The sequence below is a fragment of the Anopheles coustani genome, chromosome 3 (assembly GCF_943734705.1).
Source record: "Anopheles coustani chromosome 3, idAnoCousDA_361_x.2, whole genome shotgun sequence".
Classification (NCBI taxonomy): domain Eukaryota; kingdom Metazoa; phylum Arthropoda; class Insecta; order Diptera; family Culicidae; genus Anopheles; species Anopheles coustani.
Window position 1 is genome coordinate 32194536 of NC_071288.1, and position 25374 is coordinate 32219909.

Consider the following 25374-nt stretch of genomic DNA (forward strand, 5'->3'; position numbering starts at 1 on the left):
CAATGTAGCGTTGTTAGAACTGATCGGTTGTTATTTTCTCCTGATCGTGTCCTGTCCAGACCTCTCGTTTCTGGTACATCGTGTCCTTTCAGGAAGCTTCTTTATTTAGACCCACGATCGTACCTGGCACCGAGACGTTATGACTTACTCTGGGTATTTTCCCTATGTTGTTTCAGGATACAGCCTTTTACCTCATTTTACCAATGCGTTACCATCTTGCCTGGGTTTTTTTTCGTCCATTTTAGGGTAGCCCACCTTTCAGGCTCTGTTCGGTTTTCCATTTTTACCCCGTTGGTGAAGCAGTAGCCAACGCTCCAATGAGTATCGCTTCCGACCACAGGACCGATGGTGTTACGGGTCGTAACTGCAATCAGACTGGACCGACGGCAACCTCGTAGTTGCATTACGAAGGTATGTCCGTAAATCATATTCCAGAACTTTTCTCTAGAGAGCGTACCCGTAATGAACAAATTTAATTTGCTTCCACCGCATCATATGACAATGCCGTATATTCCCCTCAGTAATTCAGAGCGGAGAAAGGCGTCACCAACGACCGCCGGAGAACTTCCCGTACTCGACGATGATTCGATCGTTTTCACCTAGATCGAAAACATATCTCAGGGTACATGATTCTGCACGCTAGAGGTAGGTAGATCATCTTTAGCGGCTGCTTCCCTCGATCAACGTGGTTTCCCAGGAACAGATGAGTTAACTTGCGGTGGGAACCTCGTACTCGAACAGTCACTACAGCTCGGTATACTAGCCGTGTATGTCACCTGGAATGAGGAAGAACGAAATGATTTGATTATAGCTTGGAAAGAGAAGCGAATTAAAACAGCGAAGGCGCAATGTAACGTACCGGAAAGTTAATGTGGAATCACCATCATTGGCTGCTGACGGAACATTTCACGAAATTATAAGCAAAGTACTCAGATTTCCTCTACCGGCATCGGCACCGATTTTCCTGGATGGCATCCTCGAACTGCAATAGAAAATGTGCAAAAACAATATGATGACTGATTTTATATCTCAAATAAATTGATCAAATAAAATTGAGATCGATTTGGTAAAAACATTTTACAATGTATTTGATAAAAGTCTATTTTAAACCCACCAGCGGCATTCGTGCAAAATTTCCTCATTACCCTAATTTCTTCGTACTCCGTCAAAAATTAAGTGTATCCAGGTGAGAAAATATGATAACGAATATGTGAAAGCAGTTTCTCCGTTTAAGAAATTTGCAATTTTTCTAGTTTTAAGTCAAGAGGTAAAAGTTGGAGCAGATTATGGGTGTTATGATCTCCTTAGTGATAAGCATAGAAGCCTTGCTATAATTGAATCACGCAATAAAACTGGCTCATTTAACCCACGTCAGGTTTCTAAATGAACACTTTCGCGAACGCTATTTTTAAAGCGCATACTCGATCAAATTTTACACAGGTTTTTCACCAACCGAACCATAACTGCTGCTGCTGCTGCTGCTTCCCCGGCAGCGCTGAAGGCACAAATGCAGCTGCATCGGAGCTAATGGAGCACCAGACGCAGACGTACAGCTATATCATTCATTTGATGCTTGATGGAACGGATTTCAATCTGAAAACAGCGTCACGATAATCTGTCAGATGCAATCGAATGCATCTCACGCATTGTGAAGGGATTTTTCACCCGCACGGTGACTATAAGTTGCGCAACGACATCATAAACGTTTCGTGTTACTGTTTTGAGTGATTTTCTTTTGATATTTCGACAGCATATGCGCTCAGCATAAAGTGCACATTAAGAAAAAATGGCGTTTAAAACTTACTTGATTTAGTTTTGCAATAGTTTCGAACCGGCTAAAAACGATTAATTTTTAATTTTCGCCTACGGTAGCTTAATTTATGATTATTGTTCAACGCTTTCTTTAATTTATTATCCCGAGTACTGGGAACGATGCGATGCACACGTTCACATACACACAATTTCAAGCGATATATTTCACGCAACATACGTAACAATTCGCTCGCCTCGACATGACCGAGTCCTGGACGAGGAATGATTTTATGTCAGTATGGTTTGCGGTGTGGCGCGTTTGTGTGGTAAATAATTATTTTTATACGGTTATTACCATTATGATAATACCAGGCGACCCGAAACATCACAGTGTATCATCCGGGTCGGCCAACTCCGTGTGCCGTTGACCAGATGCGTTCCCTTGTGTCACGGAAAGTGTTAGTGGTTTCAGGGGTTTTGGCTGACATGAATGAGCATCATTAGTGCGTTGAGCAAAGTGCAATGTCGACGGAGGGGCTGTGGGCGGGTACACATCCGGTCCGGAAAGCCTCATTTGCTGGCCAGACCAAAATCCGACACGGGAACAAACATTTCGCTTCTCTTGCGGCTACAAAAGGTCAGTCAGTCAGTCTCTGCATCGCTTCGTCGTGCGCCATTTTCCTAACCATGCCTGAAACACTGTTTTCCGCATATCCCGGTGTGTGCGTGGCTCAAACGTCGGCGGTAGCAAACGGACACACACCGGTGCCACTTTTGTGTCCATCACCAAAAACACAATGTCCCGCTGATGGGATTTCGATGTGCCCACGTAGTCGAAATGTAAGAAAACACATCCTTCGCGCTATCACAGGAACACCTCCGTTCGGGGATGTTCGAGAATCAAAATTTGTTGTGTTCTATTTTATGATTATAAGCTTTGATTTGTAGTACCTCGTGCTGGAGAAAAATGGGAAAGTTGAAAAGTGTCATGGATCAACAACGTCAGAGACCATCCGCAACATAAACCAAATGGCATTCGGCATTGTTCAGCGTTTTACCGGTTAGTATTTGATGTTGCTAGCAATATAGAAAACCACAAAACGAGAAGCACCAAGCAAAAAAAAACATGACAGCCGATAGTCGAATTCCGAAATCGGTGATATGTTCCCCGCAGCACAAACAGTACTTATTTTCAGGCCTTGCTTTAATAGGTTTTCATCGTATGGGTATTGTATCTTAGCGACTTTGAAGTGCATACCATGATACGGCCAAGAATGAAAATGAAACGTAAGGCTTTGCAGAAGAACATTAAACTCAAAAAAGGAAAGCCTTTGTGGAAAAAAAAACGCATGTACAAACCGCCTACCTACAATGAACCTACAAACGAAGGAAAGATTCGCTGCGCTTTAGCTGGTCGACAACTTGTGTTTGCATTGTTTTTTTTGCTTCTTTTTTGTTCACTCTTATCGCGATCCACCTTGTCTTTGGGCAAATCATATTTTCTCTGGTGTCCGTTTTCAACGTCTTTTTATTTCTTCATTTCTTCCGTTTCTTTCGCTCCCAACACGTAGCGCGAAGTGAAGGTTCAAATTTTATTTCCCGTTTCTTTTTCGTTTTCGGTGTACCACGAAGAGCTATGGAATCGGAAAATTTTCTTGACCTCGTAAGGGCAGACCCTTTTTCTCCCATTGTTTTACACATCGCTTGGTACGCTTTATTTCGTCAGAAGATTCCATCCCGGTGCCGGCCCTGATTGGAGTTGCTAAATTTTGGACTAAATGCTTAAGTCAGGAGGAAAACAAAAGAAAGCTAGATAAAAAAAGTAAAGAAAAATTGCCAACTAGAGAGAAAGGAAACGAAGTGGAATAAAAAAAAAACACCAGGCTCTCTTGAGATGGAAGCAGCTTAAGCCGAAAGATAATCTATGAACAGCTTCAGCTTGCAAGGCCGAGGAAAAGCGGGATAATTGGATGGAGAGAGAAGAACAGGTGGTGAAAAAAGTAAATAAATAAACCGGCCCTTCAAGATGAAGGAAAAAGTTAAAACGCATGCCAATTTAACTCCCCGCAGACTGCGAACGGCACGAGGCAAAGTGGTGCTCTCGGGTAAATGGTATCAAAATCCATCCCAATTTGCCGCGGCTTTTCCGACGAGCGAGGAAAGCCTTCGCCGTGGATACGCCGCTCGTCATCGTTGTGGCCTTGATACGATTTCTTCTGAGAGAACCCACGGGTCCACGAGCTGCGAAGGCGGATGGAGAAGAAGGGTGTATGTGCAATTTGCGCAAAGCTGATATGTTTGAGAGTTCATGTTATGAAGTTATCTCGTTTGTAAAACATATTGAAGTGTTTCGTATCGCCACTGGCATATGCTTACCAATTGGCGGAACCCCAGGGCCGTAACGGATTTGGCCGATGACCTCGAGAACCATTCGTTTCGCTTCTGGTGTTTGGTGGCACTAAGGAGGAGGAGGGTGGTACACTGCGAGGGTAAACCTTGCCGATCAAAGAGTTGAGCAATGGTTCGTTTAAATTGCTTGGTTATTTCTATTTTTTCGTTCTGTGGTCAACAATTTAGTTTTTCCTATGAAGCGCTTTCGGGTAGTGGCCATTTTCCTTAACTAGGCAGTTGTGCTGTTTTTAATGGAACAGCTTTTAACTGGAGGTTGTGAGGCTTATTTTGAGGTGTTTTATTTAATGTACTTTATGAATAGAGCTTCTTTGAGAGAATTGTTACTGAATTGCTGCAGTCGTGAGTTTTACTTTTACATTTCTTGTGTATGGAATGGAAAGTATTAATAAACGTGAAATCATATATAATTTTCAATAATGGTAAAAAACTATGACCGAATGGCATATGTTACCTGTTTCTTAAATGAAAAAGGTATTTTTTTATCTCGAGTCTAGAAGCCTTACTATTCGAAGGATCCTCACAATAAATCCAACATGACATGATTCTATGGCGATGATATCCATATTCTTCCTCAACATCCTTCCTTGCAGGTCGGTAAGCCAACTTGCAATTTTTCTGCGGGTAAAAACATGCGTGACAGTGAAATGATGTAATATACATTTACTGACTTGTCTAAACTCGCAGTCGAGGTAGTTGTCTTCGGTAGAGACTCAACTCCGTCAAAGCTTTTGAACTATTAGACAACTAGTTGAACTAACGAGCCACACGCACGCATTATTGCATTCGGCCCGTACTGGAGATGACGATAAACCGAAGCTGGAGAGTGAGGGTAGGAAATTCGGAAAATTGAAAACGTGTACGGTAAACTGACAAGTGACATGTGAAATGTTGTTGTCATTTTGAAGAGCCATGTCTAAAGGGAAATATGTATGCCTGCCGTATAAGTTTATTGAAATATTTTGTAGCTCCTGAAAACGCTCTTTATGCGCATTTTGTTATAATCAATTCCATTCAAGAGGGAGGATTCGACGTGACGCACGAAAGAAGGATTAAACTTTTGTCAATGTTTATCTTCCCACACCGTGTTGAGTTGTGACGTGTTTTAAGTCGCGGTGTGCCGAGCGAAGTGAAAATAATAAATAAACTTCTAGGTGAAGGTGTAAACATGATGACTGCATCAAGCTGTGCAGGCACATGGAGCATCAAGCGCAGATATAGATTCGAGAAGTACATCGTTTGACTTTTGAATGCTGCTTTACGAAATTTGTTGAATTCTTCTTCTCTTCTTCTTGGCGTAACGACCTGTTGGTCATGCCTGCCCGTTAAGGGCTTACGAGACTTGTTTCCCTGTTGTACGTGGATAGTCAGTCCTCTCGTACAGAGGAGGGTCCGATCTCGGTTGGGATTCGAACCCACGCCGTCGAGGTGGTGTGCCCCGGCGATCATGGGCCGATTTTCTAACCGGCGCTACCGCTCGGCTGTCGCGGACCCCCCAATTTGTTGAATTAGGCAGCGTATATTCGGTGAAGGAAAACTATCGCTAAGCATTTTCTATTTCTGAAGCATAAGAGGAAGCATCTCCTAAAAGCTTTTCCGTGCAGGTGAGGATCAGACTGAAGACTTTTGGTGCCCTACAGTCATATGATTGGAACGTGCCGCATAAGATAAAAGTGACGAGGAAAAATAAAAATAAAAGTGAAACAGAATAATAGAGAAGGAACATGCAAGATGGAAAAGTTAAAGGCTAGAAACCTTAAGACTTTAGTGGACAGCCGTTTACACAACATAGACGCACGTACTCTGCTCTGGTTTCCATTCATGGTCACCGAATGGTCTGAGCACATTCATCATTAATTGTGGCAGCAAAATGCTTCCAAGGAGGAGAAAAGAAATCTAATCTCGACTACGCTTTCTTTGGCGAGGCAAAAGCTTTTAGTGTATTTTACTGAGTTGGCGGACTGAGGGCGGACAAAAAAATGTGCAGAAAAGGATTTATACATTGTCGTAAAAAACTGTCGGTTTTGTCAAATGCTCCCAACGAAATCAACGCGTCGGTTGATGAGTTACATTATGTGAATGGATGAAATAAGATGGATTTCTCATATTTCATTTTACATATATATTTCCATATTTCAACTAATTTAAACCATCATCATCAACTGTTCATTCGAATCAAAGACATAGGCAAAGAGCTTTTGGCTAACATTTATCTTTAAAACCGTTGCCAAACGTTAATTAATTGTTGCTACGTAGTGGTAAGAAGTAAATGATCTCAATAAATTAGGAACACCCAACGGTTTGACCGATATTACTGCATTAATAAGCGGTCGGATGATTTTCCCGGCTAAAACGAAAACACTTGTTTTCCATTCCTAGGGCTTACACTCCATTGCTTTCATTGTGCAGTACCATAGTCGTATTAAAGCTTGCTTTGAATTGCAAAAAATCGTGATGCATAAATAAAGAAACGTTTCATTAGGTCGGATTTAGGGCGTTGACCTCCGGTCGAGAATCCGTGACTGGGTTTTGAACAGAATTCAAGTCAGTAGCCACTGAACATTAGCAAAGGCCAGGAATTTCCACGAATATTGATATTTGCTTTAACGCTGCGTGAAGAATCATTCCGACAGAAATACAAAGCAGGATTCGGGCAACGTTTGCGAGATGTTTCGATTGGAATTAATGAGGGACTGAACTGGCGGAAACATGCAGGTCGACGTCGAAGAAACCTTAATTAAAACCGTCATGTTTACACCAGCTTGAGGCGTGACAAGGCATGTTCCCATAAGCGGGCTTGGGATAAATAACAAAAGGATCTGCAAATCCGATTAAATTCAGGAACTGTCAAGGATTGAAAGCTCTGAAGGTAAATAGTTGGGCTCGCTCGTGTTTGTTTAGTTTTGAAAGATTAATTTTCATATGCTTTGAAGCAAAGCAAATCTCTGCAATGATTTTATCTGTAAACTCCAGATTCGCAAAGTAGTTGTTTATTTGCTAAACATAAAGTAATAGTGCTCTAACGTCACAAAACAAGTTGTATCCGCCGTGAAGTGCAATCGAGTGGATCGGGTTAGAATATAAATCCACTCTGACTGCTGACCCTCGAGGGAACGTTTTTGGGTCCATAAACGCTCAAAAATAAAGCGTTGCAAAAGTCTCAATGTGCTGTACGACTTCTAACGCCAGCATGAGAGCCAGTGTCCCTAGATTCCCGATTTTATTGTCACTCACAACCAACCGGAGTGGGCAAGAATTTAGTGAAATCGGTCCGGATTGTTGATTGTATGTACGCAAATCGTGGTCCCTAGCGTTGGTGGATTGCTGTATTTGCGTTCACCAGCCGGCCAGAATTAATGGAGCTTTACAGCACCACGGTCGAGTTGGCTAACCGTGAACGAAATGGGTCTATGTGAAATGCAGGTAAGGGACATACCCGAACAGGCAGTAACACTTCTTTCCAACCCTGAATTGGAGCTACAAACACAATCTACCACTACTTTCTGTAACCTTTGTGAACATTAGAGTAAACATAAACTCGTCGATAAGCTTTGATTTGCAAGGTCCACTGTCCAGTTGCAACTGGAAAATCTTAAATGGTTTATGAAAGTGAATAAAATAATTTAGCTCAAGTTATTGGTAATACCATTTGCTTACCATGTTTTCTCTATGAACAATTCATTTATGTTGGTAATATTTTAATGCAAAGAGTGGTTGTGAGAAATAGCTGGCTTGTTTTAATGCAAGCTACAATTGGTTGTCGTTCTGGGAAGCGAAAATGTATGGTATTCACTCTTTTTTTATTATTATTTATTTATTTATTTATTGATAATTCATCGAACACTTATTGGTTTACATGAATGTTGGTATTAAGTTTAGGTTATTTGCCTGAGACGTTCACGAAAGCTGGCCTGTGTCAAGTTGAAGTCAAATATATCGTAGGCTTCGTTAAAAGCTACGCACATAGCCCTGAGTGGATCAGTTTGTCCAAAGTTCGTCCGGCGATGGTCAATGGCGATGAAAGGTCGAGTCCGTAGTCGTCTATCAAAGGCTGTGATGTCAATACCGCTGAGGAGGTCTGGTGCATCTATGGAGCCGTTCAATAGTCCGGAGATGAACAGGCATTGCGCGTTACACCGCCTTTGTTGCAGCGTCTCGATGCCCAGCAGCAAACACCTGGTCTCGTACGCGGGGAAAATATCGCCGGGACGCCAAGGAAGCATTTTTACCGCAAACCGCGTCATTTTGCGCTGGATGGCTTCTAATCGGTTTATCCACACCTGGGCCGTTGGAGGACACACTACGCTGCAGTACTCTAATCCAGACCTGACAAGAGAGCAGAAGAGCATCTTTACGCAAATTGGGTCACGAAATTCCCTCGACATTCGACAGACGAGCCCGAGCATCTGGTTTCCCTTCGAAATTACGCTCTCCCAATGTGCTGTGAAGGTGAGCCGGCTATCCAACAGAACCCCTAGGTCGCAAACGCAGTTGGTTCGCTCGACGGTCACACCATCAATGGAGTATGCGAAATCCATAGGTGTCTGTCTTCTCGTGAAAGAAATGACTCGACATTTCTCCACACACAGGGAAAGGGCATTTCGGTTGCACCAATCTGCAAAAGCGCCGGCAGCCTCTTGCAAGCGTTGACAGTCCTCGGCGTTCCGCACCGTTCGAAATAATTTCACGTCGTCCGCGAACATCAGGAACCCGCAGCCAGTATCCGCGAGAGCAAGTGCAGCGTCATTGATATAGAGCAGGAACAGCAATGGCCCTAGGTTGCTGCCCTGCGGTACCCCCGAGGAGCTGTATACTTTCCGAGATGTGCATTTTCCGATTTTAATCTGGTATGAACGTCCTGTAAGGTATGAATGGAACCAGTGGACCCATTGCTCATTGATGCCAATCTGCTTAAGTTTTGCAATCAGGATTTCGTGCGATATCGTGTCGAAAGCAGCCTTTAAATCGGTATAGATCGCATCCACCTGAGATCCATTGTCCATCTGTTTAATGCAGAACCCCACAAATTCCGTAAGATTCGTTGTGGTTGATCGTTTCGGGACGAACCCATGTTGTTTGGGACTAATGTAGCTCAGGGATGCCGACATTAAAGGGCCATAGACGAGGAGCTCGAATGCTTTCGAGAAGGCGCAGAGTGAGGTAATCCCGCGGTAGTTAGCAGCGTTGGAACGGTCACCTTTTTTGAATCTGGGCACCATCCATGACGACTTCCAGGCACTAGGAAAATGTCCAGTCAACAGTGACATATTGAACACTCTCGTCAACATCGGGGCTAAGGAATGCCGGCACCGGTTAAGGATAATGCCTGGAATACCATCAGGACCAGGCGTGACTGACGGTTTTACTCTTCTGTGCTTCTCGTATTACTTCACTCTCGCTTTGCTCAACTAGCTGTGGGGAATCTTTTATTGGATTGAATTTAAATCGCTTCATTGGATTGGGGTTTGATAGCTCCATTGAAGCGTTTCTTTGCGAGCAGGATTTTATGGAGTAGTTCCTTTGGCTAAAATACATTTATAGAAGAAATCCTATGGACTCTTGTTTGAATCGGTACCGCTTGGCAAAACGAGGTTGGAACCGGAAAATTGTGCAGAATCAAACTCATGCCACGCTTTTGTGGAAAGAATGAGTACTGACGAAACGGTAGCTCTTTTGCCGACCCTAGGGGCGTCCGAAAAACACTTGCCATTCTTTTACACACTCGTAGGAAAGTTGGTGGTTCGATACCGGAGGGAAAAATGGATGGGATGATAAATATTTATTATTGACCGGTAATGAAACATTCTATCTTTTCGATTTTAAACTGCTCTCAGCGAAATGTGAAGTACTGAGGCTGGCCTCGAGCTCGTCGATGCCATTTTAAGTAGAAAAATCTCGGTTGGATTTCTTGTGACTCGGTCTCGCCTTGCGAGGGAAAATTAAATTCCATTCCATCACAAATCCATTATCGCCTAGTAGAAGGTGATGTGGTGAAGTTTTGTACGTTATGTAAAATGATAAATAAGGATTTGATAGGGAATTTTAAAAATATTTTACTTTGAACCGGAAAAAGCTGAATGATCCGGAATGATTAAAGTATTTTTAAAAAATGACAGAATTTTATCTTTAAAATCAAAAACATTTTGTCGGGCACATCGGAATAAAAATTGGTTATAAAAACACACGCAATCGCTTCAGACGAACTTGTTGATATGTTAACTTGAAGAAAGCATTGCGAATCTATTGCTAAAGCACGCAAAACACAAACATCAAAAAGATCGCCTTCGACCTGAAGCGTTACGACCAGCTTGCCCAGCCTTCTTTGTAGGCTCGGTGAATCCTCCGCGTTTGTCAATGGCGGACGGCCGAGTGTGCGTGCATCCGTAATCTCGAGCATCCGGTGGATCATAAGTTTTGTGATTTATTCATCAAAGGGCTCAAGATGCTGCCCCTGGCCCATACGCTCTTTCGGTATCGCTTATCGTCATTTCTAACGAGGGTTTGCGTAGACACACATCTTACGGCTTCAACGCTCGAAACGGAATCGGATATCGGGCCTGTGAGTTTCAGCCGAGGGCTGGAATTGCAAATGAGCTTATCGGGCCAGGAAACGGGCCAAAACGACCAAAAGTTATGCTGGCGTGGAACCATCATCCGTTTTGCAGCGTTTTTGCTCACTGAAGTACATGTTCAAGGACGAGAGAAGCAACCGGACGGGAAGTGAACATGAGACATGAAAAGCAGCGTAAATCGATACCGGTGAACGGTACTTTTAATATTGGATATGTTGCAAGAGGAAAAACTTTCCAGCCCTTTGATGCATTCACTCGGGAGGGGCCTCGAAAGTTCATCGTCAGGTAAGTTTCCTCATCCTGAGTTTTCTCACCGTCGGAAGTTGAGCTATAATTTAGGATGGAATTGACGGAAGCTTTCCCGACGGCTTGAGCAATCCTTTTTGGAGGAGAATGAAAAACATTCCGGCCCGAAAATTGTTACTTCTGCGAAGGATTAGTATTTCGGCTTTTCGGTGAAGAGTTCGTTTTAACCCATGAATATTTAGATGAAACGTGTCTTCGTTTATATTCGCACCGTTTTATAAAAAGCCCCGTAACCGATCTTCTCTCAAAGTAACACAATTGTGATCGTAATGGCAAACCGAACCAATCCTTTGTCGATCAAATCAACCCAGGCAGCCAAATGTGGGGTTCCCTTTCCTCCGATTTCGGCGGGGTCGAACCATTCCGCTGGTGCTTGCGGCGAGGAAGCCAAACTTCCGGCGCACGGGCCACGTGTGTACCGCAAAAACCGACAGTACCGCACGCACGCACGCAAACGCTGTGACACGCATTCCAATCACGATCGCAATTTTATTGCACAAACCTTCGCGGCTTCAGTTTTTCTATTTGTCCGCCTCTTCCGAGAGGCGTTTAGCTTGTCTTTTATGGTGCGGAATCCAATTCCATGGCACAGGCGGTGAAAGATGGGGTAGTGAAAAGGGGGAAAATTGTTACCAATCCATCGGTTCGGATGCCCGCTGGTACACCACAACAACGCACCGTTCCTGTCGACCCAACGCACGTGCCTTGTGCTTCAAAAGCAGTGATTTAGAGTGAGTTTCTTTCGGGAGAGTGAAAAACGGCCAAGATTTACGTTCCGACAAGGGGCTTCGCTTCCGTCTGGCAAAGAATTTCAATTGTTCTGGTTTGGTCGTAGGAAGTCGCAAACATTTCACTACCCAGAAGCAACTACCAGCCGCGCTTTAGAGCTACGACAAACGAACGTGAATTATATTTATGCATTTGCATACTCCAAGCGATAAGTTAGCACCGGGACGTTTGTTTGGAAGAAACATGTCTCAAATTTAGCCCATTTTTGCCATCACAAATTATACTTCTTGTCCTTCAACACAGTCACACGTTTCAGAGTGATATACCACTGCCACGATTTCCCTAGATACCATCAGTCAGGATCCTCTCGCTAAGAACACCTGAAATGTGCGTAGCCTGAATTCATATTCACAGGAGCCGCTTGGGGTTCGCAGAAGTGCAATATCGGAAGCGAAAACATGCCCATTTCCAGAGTTTCCGAAAGAGAGAGAGAAAGAGCGTGAGGTGTAAATGTCCGAATAAATAATGATTTATGTGTGAGATTATGTGATCAGAATTGGACGCGAAAGGACAGCCGTCCTGGGAGGACTGCCAGAAGAAGGTCTAGGGCTTAGGTATCCAGCCGACCACAGGTTGACTCATCTCCCGAAGCTCCCAGCGGTTTGTAGAAAGATAAAAGAAAGACTGGTCGACACTTTCCAGGGATACCTTCCACGCACCACACCACGTTACGGGTCAATAAGGCCAATCCTTGTGGACATGCGGTCATGCTAGGATCGGGTAACGTTTTCCATGATGCCTTCGGAGAAGATGCAAAGCGATGCACGTGTCCGTGGCGTATAAGACATAAATCGAAACAAACCAGGCAGGGGTCAATCTCGTATCCCCGTATTTCCCACGCTCGTTCAGCACCGTCACAAGAAACTAATTTATGCCAGCCTGAAACGCACCTCCAATACCAAACTGAGACTTTAGAAGGACGGGAAATCGAACCCTTCACATTGCGCCAGCCTTCCAAACCTTTCGGTGGAATTGCATCATTCAGGCTTATTCTGGCGAAAAGGATCTGTCCGACCGTTGGAGTGGCTTTGGTTCAACGTATTGCAATCATGTAATCACTCCGAAGTCCAAAATTTCCGTACCGTTCTGGTTGGAAGTAGAAAGACCGCAACAGATTGTTTACGAGTGCAATCTCGCACGAAACAGGATCGGTGAGTCTGCTCCTTTACATCAGCATATGCAATGCCATGGAGTAGTTCCATAACTACATCGAATAGGAGTGTGTGAGTGTGGAGAGTGTGCTCAAAGGAATGGTTATTAAAGCAATGATTGAAGAGGCAGATTATAGTACGGTGTTTGTGAGGTTGAATTCCTTCGAAAAATGAGCTTCGAGAAGGCGTGAAGGTTTCATGGATTATGCACCTAATCCAAACAATTCCTGACACATGAACATGCACGTCAGGGAATGAACCACAACAGCAGGACATAACCACTGCCAGTCTTAGTTTTTTAATACGTTGTTTTTTTGAGGATCAGGGAAAATGATGTTTTTATGTGGCACAACATCCCCTAGTGGGAAAAGGCCCCTCTCCAAAGAGAGTTTCTGTGACCAAAAGCCGGTCTATTGTAAATCTGTGGTCAGCCGTTCGTAATACCGGAAGGTGCCATACTCGAGGTTCGATCCAACTACCTGTGACGTGGTGTTTTCTCAAGGTACCGCTGCGCCATGGGCACTTCCCACGGGGAAACGAGGATACTATCATATTGGTTTTTGTAGAAGGTAACAAATAAGTCAGAGCTCGTTAATTTTCTTTTCATTAATTTACTAAAGCTTTCCTTGTTTCATGAGAAGCATTGGGTGGACCTTTACGCGAGTTCCACAATACAACTTACGGAATCCTTGTCAACATCCTTAGATACTCTAAACAAAGTCACCAGTTCTCGGTAAGGAGCTCAGAAATTCATTAAATATTCATTCAAATAAAAGATTCGTTTGAAGCAATTTGCCAACCAATTCATTGCCAGCAGCGGAAGCAAAAGGGAAAGTCGTGCTGCACCGAGCTTTTGTTTCTTCCCTCCCCGCCCAAAGGTTTTAGGGAGGGGTAGAGCCCATAATATGCCAAACATACAACCGGCAGCGGACGAGCGCACTTTCGCTCAACTGACCTCGGGAGAAAGTTGCCCACAAGAACCCTGCTCCATTTAGTGCAGTTGGCAAGTGCAGGTCCCAGTCTTCTACACCCCACCGGGCTCACGCCGGAGGGCAGCATTTTTCGGCGGGAATTTAGGGTACGCCACGAGGACGGCACAAGTAAAAATGGGGGTCCGCTTTTCGGACTGTCACAAACCAAGTTTATGGTTAACATTATTTATACTGATTGTGAATCATTACTTTTACACTGGCGCAGTAGGGTCGGCTTGGAACCAGTGGTTATCCTCGAGCACCGTTTATGGGTGGCGGCTATTGTGAGTCCCGGGACAGTCACCACGGAGGTTATGTTAACTCCGGGTCGGCAACAGTCGCCGGATGCCTTACCAACCACCATGGCAAGCCGGTTTTTGGGAAGGGAGCGACGGGATTTACTGCCGCATGAATAAATGCTCCATCCGTCCGTCCGCTCATGTCCATGCCCGTGCCGCGGTATGCTGTGTCCCCGGGTTCTTACTGACTGTGTCAATTATGCTATTTGGACGCAGGACCGGGCCGTATCGGGACAACGGGGTTGTTGGTGACAGATACATTGTCAGTTCAGTTTTTTCCCAGTTCGGCCACTTCAAACGCTAGCTCTAGCCATTGTTGGTGAAGATCGGCGTAAAGACGGCGTAAAAGCGAAAAGTAGCAGCTTCAAAAGAGGTCCATCCGCCGGTCGACCGTAGTCAAAAACTCGCAGTAGGTTGCCTTGGGTTAAAGATGGGTTAAAACCGATGCCGGGTCGGTAAATTTTCTGTCCTTTTTTATTTATCTACCTTCACTCGGTTGCAGTTAGTTCGTTTAACGACCACCACTGATGATTAAAAGGGGTGCGATCGTAATTTTTTGTATAACGACCAGGCCCTCCTTACGATACACCTTCCGTTCTCGGCTGGGGATGTATAAACTTTAGCTTTCGTCATCAAAAATTTCCTTCATGCACTGGCCGTACTATTTTGAGTACGCAAACTAGTTACCCCGTCTTTGCTTCTTCTCGGAGCACATAGAAAAATGAAACGGTCGTAAACTGAAGAGAGGAGGTAAAGGAGTTACTGCATGTCAGCGGAACGTACATAAACGAACCTGGTTTATGGGTGAAATCAATGCGAAAATAATTTCGTGGGAAAATATCATTCGTGATAAATTTGGCTACCCATTTTGGTAACGCTTGGTAACGGTTTGATTGTTTGTCGTCAACTATTATTTCTAACTTGATCATAGATTTTTCGTTGATTATTATTCTGCATTACACAATTCTTTTGGAATGTTTTTGGTCATGTTTTTCTTGTACAATATCTACTCTGAATATTAAACATCACTGTGTATTTCTTTCAGCTCTTAAATCGTTCCTTGCAATTCATTTCGAAACAAACTGGCAGTTTAATTTAGCAAAAGCTCATTTGTGTAGGCAAGTATGAAAGGTTCAAAGGTCAATTCTTCTTTATTATCGTTTCTCTTCACAACGTTGCGACTGTACACATTCCACTTCGATTTGCGACTACCCTGTCACTGGCTATTCGCGGCCTTTTATATCCCACCGCTTGCTCGCTAATTATTCAATTTCTCTCTTTCTCGTACCCTACTCCCACACGGCCCTCCTGACATTACAATCCCCCTGGATTGGCCCATGGCTTAATCAGATCGAACGCCGTAGTAGTTCTTATCGGCCCTTCATTTTCATGATTCAACTTCATTACCTCACATCGATCGTTCATCATGATCTTCGTAACCTTATAGGGTCCTAGGAACTTTCCTTTAACCTTCCTACCGACACCGAATTGGGTGACTGGTATCGCTACGACATCTCCTACCTTGTATTTCCGATTTGGTTTACGCCGCAAATTGTATGCGATGCGATTTTCCTGCTGTATAGCCTCTATACCTTGGCAAGCTACTTTGCGCAAATCCGATCGTTCTTTTACAAAATCATCCTGTAATTCCTCTTGTAAAATTTTGCGTACTACAATATCTCCTTTCGATCTCATTTTGACTCCCGTTAATAATTCGAACGGTGTCATCCGAATGGCGCGCTGCCAACTATTATTGATTGCTATCTGGACCTCATTGACAAATTTAAACCACGTTTCTGGATTCTCAACCGACAACTTTGCTAACGCTGGAATGATTACACGGTGAATTCTTTCCACCTGCCCATTTCCTCGAGGAACCCCTGTTACGATCCTGTGTATCTCTATGTTTCGTTCGCTGCAATATTTCTCAAACACTCCTGAAGTGAACGCTGCGCCACGATCGCAAATAATTCTGCGCGGGTCACCAAAAAGATCGGACACCGCCGTAAGTTTTTTGATCACTTCTTCTGCATTTGTTGTCTTTGTCGGGAACAACCAAACATACTTTGTGAATGCATCAATCACCGTGAATATATAATTGTACGCTTTACGTGTCGATGGCATAGGGCCTAAATGATCAATATGAAATGTGTCAAGTGGGACCTCACCCTTCGGAATGGGATGAAGCTCACCCTCGCGTTTCCCTCGCTTCCGTTCATTCACTATACACCTGACGCAATTCTCTATGCACTCCTTGATCTTCTCTTCTATGCTTGGAATATGATATTGTGAATCCAATCGTTCCTTCGTCTTTTTTATCCCAAAGTGCCCCTGTTCGTGTGCTTCTCTTATAATAGACATTTGAATCGTCTTCGGTACTACCAGCTTCATCTTCCCTTCTTGTTCTTTGTATAGTATTCCATTGGATAGACGGAAAGATTCAGACTTATCTCCTCGCTCTATGGACTCCCTAATTTTCATTATTTCATCATCCTTTTCCTGCGCCTTAACAATCCTCTCGGATACTGCGACTGATATTCTCAGGACATTCGTTCGAGATAGCGCGTCTACATGCTTCATCTGTTCTGCAGGTCGATGTTCTATCTCATATTCATACTCGGACAATGTTACCAGCCATCTTGCCGTTCTAGCATTGATCGTCTTTGCTGCTATAGATTGTTTGAATGCGATACAATCAGTGATAATCTTGAATTTGTTACCTAGCAAATAACATCGAAACTTTTTAACAGACTCTACTACCGCCAATGATTCCAACTCGAAGGAATGATAATTCTTTTCGGCTTGATTTGTTAATCTACTATAATAGTAACATGGATGTGGTTTACTATCTCCTTCCTCGTATTGCATCAACATTCCTGCTATTCCTTCTTTACACGCATCAGTATGCACTTCTGTGCTACGCCCAGTTTTGAAAATGAGTAACACTGGATATTCCGTCAACTTGGCCTTAATCATGTCAAATGCTTGAAGCGCCTCTTTGTCAAACTTGAATGCTGCCTCCTTCTTTAACAGTAGCGACACTGGTCGCATAATTTTTGAAAAGTTAGGAATGAACTTCCTGAAGTAACTGGCCAAACCATAAAACCTTTGCACCTGCTTAACCGTTCTAGGAACTGGGAATCTCTTCATCTTTTCTACTTTCTGCGGTGATGGTTCAATCCGCCCGTTGTAAATCGTAAGTCCCAAATATTCTACTCTTCGTTGTAGAAATGTACACTTCTTCCAATTGATTTCAAATCCTGCTTTTTCCGTGGCTCTTAACACTTTTTGCAAACGTAGCAATCCTTCTTCTTCATCACTCGACGGTATAATGATGTCATCCACGAACATGAGCATTACGCCTTCCTGCACCAAACTGCGCAACGCCTCCCCGATGAAACGGCAGAATGCACTCCCGCTCACGCATAAGCCAAACGGTGCTCGTGTGAACTCGTACTGTCCATCCGCTGTGACGAAGGCTGTGTATTGACGACTTTCCTCGGCTACTTTCACATGAAAATATGAATTTTTTAGATCGAGTGTTGTGTATACGCGCGCATCCGCTAATTGATCCACTTGGTCTTCCAAATTCGGCATCGGGTATTGATCACGAATTATTTTTTTATTTATCGCGCGATAGTCGATGCATACCCGATAGGATCCGTCTTTCTTCGGGACCACGACGACCGCGCTAGAATACGGGCTGAACGATGGCCTAACAATTCCATCCCGCATCCACTCACTCACTTGCTCCTTCACGATTTGCTTCTCCAACGGAGCCAATCGGCGGGGTTGCGTACATACGATTTCGTTGTCCGTCAAATTAATCTTCATTTCGTTTACGATTTCTTCGACTTCACATCCATTGTTCTCTTGACTGTTAACACCGTAACTCGCCACAATTTCTTCCACTTTCTGGCGATACTTCGGAGGAAAGTTCAATTCCTCATTTAGTTCGTCGCACACTATGTGATGTATCCACAAGTCTTTTTCGCTATTTGTTTCCACATTTGCATTGTCTTCCATTATTTCGACCTGTCCATTAGTGATCCTATAGTTTACCCGTTCGAGCGTATCGATTCCGATTAACACCGGGCTATCGATTGCCGATTTGGGTACTACTAGGAATCTGACTAATCGCGTAGTTTTGCCGATGACCACCTCACAGCTTAATTCGCCGTACACTTGCTCGCGCTGTCCACCATAGCCACGAACCATTTGTTGGCTGTTTCTTACCTTCTGTTGCACGCTTGGTTCCAGCTTTTCACAGAAGTCCTGCCGTACCAGCGAAACATCGCTTCCCGTGTCGACCATGGCTTGCGTGCGCACATTACCCAACTCCACGTCGACGGTCGGACAGCGAGTTCTGATGAAATTAACTTTGGCTGGTCGCGACACTGCCATTGGACAACGAGGTGCTATGTGTCCGGCTTCACCACACTTGAAACATTTCACTTGAAGCAGGTCACTTCCACGATTTTGTTTTGTGCATTCTTTTGCACGGTGACCGTGCGCGTTGCACTTGAAACACTTCGGGCCGTTGTTTTTTATGGGACAGTGGGCAAGCTGGTGTTCCACACTTCCACAGTTGAAACAGTTTTTTTTTTCGTTTCCCCCAGCCTCGCGGGTACTCCCTCTCTTGCTGTGGGCGCGTTCCATGCAAATCAATTTTTGCTTCAATTCCGCTATTGTTTTTGCCTCGTACAGCATTACTCGTCTTGCGGTGTCCTCTGTTACACCGTCGACAATATATTCACAAATGCTTTGCTCGTCCATATCAGAATACTTAGCAATTTTCTGCACGGCGTACACGTATTCCAACACGGACTCGTGCTTCATCTTCCGTCGGTTTGTGAGCTTACGATGAATGTCGGATGCTCGCACCATCGGTCCGAATTCGTTTATCAGTTCCGCTTTTATTTTTTGATATGATATGTTACCGCGCAACGTGTTTATGAAACTTCGAGCCGCTCCTATCACCTTTTTACGGCACATTACTCGTCGCTGCTCCGAATTCCAGCCGGCCATATCCGCCACGTCTTCAAAGTGCTGGAACCATACCCTAACGTCGGCATCGGGATCTGCACCATACGTGTCGATTCCGTCTTCCACGTCGCGGAACGTGAAGACTTGGTGGACCTTCTGTACGCCTGTGCAAACACTGATCACATCACTGCCGTCACCTGCCGTCGCATCCGGCTCCAACGCGTCTTGATAAGCACTTCCGACAGTTCCATTTAGGTCTCGGTCGCGCATGTCTTGGCTCACTATTCGCTGTGCCATCTCCTCCTTGGTACCCGAGGTCGGTAATCCGCGCGCGACGCACATTTTTGATAATCCCGATCGTGTGTGGTCCTCCACGAGCTGCAACACTTTCTCTTCCTCTGTCATTTTCCTACTTTTACTCTCTTGTCTTACTGCAACTGTCCAACTTTAAAACCTCACCACTTCACAACTTTTCAACTTCACACACTTGACAACTTAAGCTTCACCAAAATGGGAGGTTTTACAACTTAAACTCTTCACAACTTTAACTTTTTCGCCGTTCACCTCCTATCCTATCCCGGTCGAGCCCCCATGTAGGCAAGTATGAAAGGTTCAAAGGTCAATTCTTCTTTATTATCGTTTCTCTTCACAACGTTGCGACTGTACACATTCCACTTCGATTTGCGACTACCCTGTCACTGGCTATTCGCGGCCTTTTATATCCCACCGCTTGCTCGCTAATTATTCAATTTCTCTCTTTCTCGTACCCTACTCCCACATTTGTGCTGGTGGTGGAAAATAAAACTAAATTGTTTCGCATCTTGGAAGCGAACCACGTTTTGTAGGATAAAGCAGCACGTCTCTTTATACCCAATTGAAGCGGAAAAAATGGAGAGAGATAAATCTTAGCCTGTTCGAGAGCGCATGGTCAAGAGGAATGCAAACAACAACCAAAACGGAGCAGATACGATCGATAATATAAGTTGAGGAACGCTTAAACCATACTTTGTTTTTAATTCAAGAGCTTTCTTCTGAACGGTGAGTAGCTCAACGATACAGTACGTCGAAACTTTTTCAATAGGGTTTCTGTGCTTTTATTCCATTTTGTAAGTGTTTCTGTCACTGTGTTGTTCTGTGTTCTGTATCATTTTGCGGCAATAGAATAAGAGATGATGAGAATTTATTTCCAAGAAAAAGTATACAAATTAGAGCAACAATTGTTTAACAATTGCACATATAACACTTTCGAATACTAGACTAAAGCTCCTGCGAACGACAAATGGGAGTCGTGGACAAAATCTTTATTGGAGGCATCTTCTTTTCATTATTTTTTTTGCGAGAGCTTTTACACATAACGGCTGACGTTACTGTTATGATTGCTATCTGCTTCCTGTATGCCGCCCGGGTGGTAAATGAATTTCCCAACGGAGCTTTACAGGCGAGCTAATAAAATTTTACTGCATCTTCTGGGCCGATCGCCAGCACAAGACTGCCATGTTCCGATATGCGAACGCTGGCGAATGCTGTTGGTGGTGGTGGTGGAACCATGGTCCACTGTTCCTCCCTCCCGAAGCGCCCTTTGGGGGGTGAAAGACTCCGAGCACCGGAAGTGAAGTGATTCGTTCACCAGCCGTGTCTTGCTGTGGCGCATCTTTACCGGCTCGTTTCGGGATCTATTTTGCTTTAAGGGACAAACGTGCTGGAATTTTATTTCGCCATACTGGCAGCTGCTCCACTGGAGGCCTTCTCTGCCTCACCGGGCATGATAGTAATTTAATAGGAGCCTGTGTCGGTGTAAGAAAAGGTCCAACCCGGAGGCTCCACAAATGGGACCATTCTTCTGGTTGCAGGTGTTCCAAAGAATGACCCACGGTTGGTTCGGGCTTTCATCTTGTTTGTCCTTCGCGCCAGGTGCACCACCGGTAAAATGGCGTTCGGAAGGAGTTTCTACGAGGCTGCCCTCACGGGAAGCTGCAAGCGAGAGTAGTTACCACCGATACGGTATAAAATGCAAATCAAGCGCACAAACGGTCATTTTGGAGAAGGAGCATACCCGGATGGGAGGAGTGCCGAGCCTTTCAGTGCAAACGTTTGGTAGTGTGAAGCAATGCAACACAGTATTACTCACAGCACGGGATCCATCCGGACAAGTTAAACCCCCTGATGGTTAAGGGAAAACGCCCGTGACGTTAGTAATTAATTTATGGGAAATATTTTCCAAATTGAATTAGAGAAATTTTCCAGCCCGTTGGGAGCATGTTAAATTTTGATCTTCATGGATCTGGCGTGTTATGAGAGCGTGTTAACATTGGAACGAATGCAACAAGATGCATCACCATCCGGCATATGGTATGTTTTCAATTTTCAACCAGATCTTTTTCTAGAATAATTGCTAGACTAATTTCCTTTTGTATAATGAAATATAACGCATTGAAAAAATCAAACCCGTGTAAAAACCAAAAGTCACCATTGCCATTGGCCACGCCACGAACGAACGGATCTAGTTTTCTTCATCGTCGCTTTACGGTGATGAATGAATTTTCATCATCCATCAAACAATTTGCTTCGATGAGGTTTTTATTGCGGTTCGTCTCCTTGGGGCATTTAGGTTCATGTACTTTTGTTTTTCGTTCCCTGCAGAGTAGACCGCCATGCCTCGATCGTCACGAGTTTTACTGACCTTCTGGGCGACCGGGGTGGTTTTTCGAGCGACACACTTCCACGATGGAAAGGACGGCGTAAAAAGGCGTCCTTTTTATCGCAGAAAACTTTGCCAATGCTATTATTGGTGCGACAGTCCCAATCGAGAACGACAGATTGGGGCAAGAATGAATAAACGAAGAAAGGAAGAAACAAAGTATGGCGCGTCCTGGTAGTGAAGTTGTTATAGGAAGACGATCGGGAGAAATCCATAAAGGGTTCTTTCCCCAAGCCATAAAATACTGCACGTCGTGGTTCGTGTTCAAAAGGTTCGTTGTTCAAGGTTGCCCCGGTAGCATGCGATCTTCTTTCGACTTATTTTCTTTCAAACTCGCCAAAGCTCGTGCGAAAAAAGGACGGCTACATACATAAAACACTTGGCCTATTGCCAGTTGTCGTTTTTAAAGGTTTGAATGGCAAAGCGCTTCCTTCTGCGCAATGGGTCTTCCAAAACCGACTATCGTCGACACACACAATGCAGAATAACGTTCAGTTTTATTTGTCCTTGCTTTCGCGGCCGCACAGCCGGGATAACGGTCAAATAAAGCTAAAGTAAATGAGAGGAAGCTGTTATGGTCGTTATGTTTATTTTGCACTTAAAATATAGCGGACTGGCGTTACGTCCATGGAAGTGGGGCCTTGGAAAGCGAAACGGACAGACGAATGCCGACGAGTCCATCGCGGGACGATGGCACTGTACGGATCATATGGTTTAGGGTACTTATTCTCTCGTTTGTTTCTTCTGCCGGAAAAAAGTATGCGCAAATACTTTTGGGATTTCTTTTATTGTTATGGGGTTATGCTCTGAGGGATTAAATTGATATGTTCTTTAAATGTCTTGTAGGGCAGATGAACGGGCGTAATGCGTTGCTAAATGCATAATAGCACCTTCGGAACATTTCCAACACACCGTATGTGTTTTGTATGTGTTACGATTTTTACAAGTTGGTTGGGTCTCTAAGCATGCATTGCTTTTAAAACTCAGTTTCATTGCATCATACCTGCGTCAATTTGTTGCAATTAAAGAAAAACAGAAATTTACATTTCCAAAAACTCAACATAATATTTGTACTGGTTAATTTGTAGTGTGGGAAAAACATAATCGTTATATTCAAGGATAACCTTCTTCGTTCTCATCGTCAAATACCTTGTTAACCGTCTCATTACTTTAACGAGATATTATATGCAACATGGCTTTGTCAGTCAAACTCCACTGAAAGCATCCAGTGTTCCTTTACGAAATACTTAATTTTATTGCAGTTCGTTTCCATTTGCTCTCTTCCAAAGCAAACAAATCCTGTAAATTGCAGTATTTTGATGGGTTGCTCTATTCGTACTCACAAAAGTTTGCGTTCGGGAAAGTTCATCGTAAGCAAGTTGTAGATGTTGATGGAATGGATGAAAAGTTACAGCCATCATTGGTTACTTTTTAGCAGTTTTTTAAAAAGTAAATAGATAAAGTTTAAAATTAACAAACCACCCGAACGTTACTCGTCATGCTGTGGCCGAGTAAAAGGGAATGCAGAAAAAGATAACCTCCATCGTCTAGGAGTGATATTTCTGCAGTACTTGTTAATCGGTAATACTTTACAAGTGCAACTAGACGAGCAAAAAGTCAAACGAGACGGCTAAATCTGAGTAGCAGACTGAATCGTGTTACGAAGCCGCACCGAAGAAGTACTTCTCTAATTAAACTCAAAATTCTTTTCCAATGGCGTTTCTCGGTATCGGGTACGGGGTTTTAAGAGTCTGGCTAGTGGCTGATGTGGAAGATGGCAGAAAATGAACGAAGGGGGAACTTTTATCGTGAACATGAAGTATGTCGGGCTTCGGGTACTCAATCCGAGACAACCAACCCTCAGATGGATGGGTTTAGTATTGGAACTGATGTTGAATGCTTTCTGGAGTCTTTGGAAGAAGAGCTCTAATCGTAGGTGTAGTAATTGCATAGCATTTCCTGTTTAGAAAAATAATTGACTGCAAGTGCGTTAAAAGCATGAATTCTATTCTGTTTGAAATGAGTTTTCATGTTGTTTTCAATCTATAGAAGAGAGCCATAGGATGTTCATACTCTGAACACGTAAATGCAGTACTTTTTTCAGGGTATTCACAAAATCGATGCAGATGCCAGCCATAATGAACGTTCTATTCAATGCTAGCAAATAGTTTCACTCATTTACTCCAGAACCGAGCGTTTTTGAAGAAGTGAGGTGCTTTATTTAACATATTTTCGTTCCAAATCGCACCTCTGGAGGTGGCAGAAGTGTTATAAGTAACTGTTTTGAAACATTACACATGTCATTACGGACAGGAACACAAAATGACTTGTTTTCTATGGACGTCACGTGTCACACCACATCCACTGAATGCATATGACGAACACTGTGATGGGTTGTGGTAATGAGAAAATTCGTCGCCCTCCCGCGTCGAATGTGTTGTTGATGACGGGTGCCCCTTTTTCTCTTGAGTCGTGAGCCACTCGTGGCTGTGCGGAATATAGAAACGACCTACCCGAACCCAAAGGCGGGAACGCATCGACGAGTATGCAAAGGAAAAGTGATGCAGAGGAAAACCAAAATGCTGCGGATGGTTCGCTTGTGTAAAGATGGCGCTACGCAATCTCTATACTAAGGCCCGTGAAGGGCTAGGTGGTCCGTAAAGGGGGCCAGGGAGAATGAGTCCTTGCTATCCTCCCAAAGTCGCGTCCTGTTTTTGTATCTCGTCAACCACCCCCCGGGGAATGGCAGGAGACAAACAAAAGACGCACTGAATTCAACCCCAAACGAAACGGCAATGCATTCTCCGTGGCCGCATTCAGCGCATAAAAATGTAAAACAAAACGTGCACACGAATGAATGGTTTCGTGGTGCCAGCACACCGCAACTTACCCAAAAAAAAAAACAGGCATTAAACAGACATAAAAAAGGGTAACACTAAAGTGAAACCCAGCAGCTGCAAAAAGCTACTGTGAAGTAGGACGCAGTGCCTGGAGCTTGCTTTGGGTGAGATGCAACGTCTAGATGAGGAGCCAAGTCACTGAGAGGGGAAACTAGAAAAGGGATGGGTTTCTACGAAAACGAGGTCATTAAGAGGCCATACATCTACGGGAGCATCTCCAGGAGGAGAGTGCCCCAGTCTAACATAGTGTTGGCAGCAGCAGCAGCAACGTACATTAGTTAATATTAGTTCTACCTTTTTCGTACTGAGCTGGGCGAAGGAAAGCGTGAAGGACATGGTTAACAACCGCCGTTTTTCTTAGGAATGAGGGCATCTTTGACGGAGACTCGAAATTCGAGTCTGCAGACGTTCTAGATTGTCAAACTGCAACTGTTATTCATACACACAAATTAAAAAAGGGTCCTCTGGCCTTGAAATACTCCAGGAAAGGAAATATTGTATGTTTCAGAGCTTCTGCGAGGTATTCTTCCTACCAGCATCT

General features: G+C 44.0%; 1 protein-coding gene across 2 annotated transcripts in view; it reads right to left on the minus strand.

Annotated features, from left to right (window-relative positions):
- Window positions 1-674: 674 nt before the first annotated feature.
- The window catches only part of LOC131259415 (uncharacterized), a 36493-nt gene continuing 11793 nt past the window's right edge, over window positions 675-25374 (minus strand). The window contains exons 2-3 of one of the 2 annotated variants that reach the window (XM_058260898.1): window positions 860-982; window positions 675-776 (exon numbers count right to left, since the gene is read on the minus strand). In XM_058260898.1, the coding sequence (XP_058116881.1) occupies window positions 907-982 (76 nt within the window). In that variant the 3' untranslated portion in view covers window positions 675-776; window positions 860-906. The remainder of the gene's footprint in view (window positions 777-859; window positions 983-25374) is intronic. The other variant, XM_058260900.1, reaches the window with a different exon arrangement.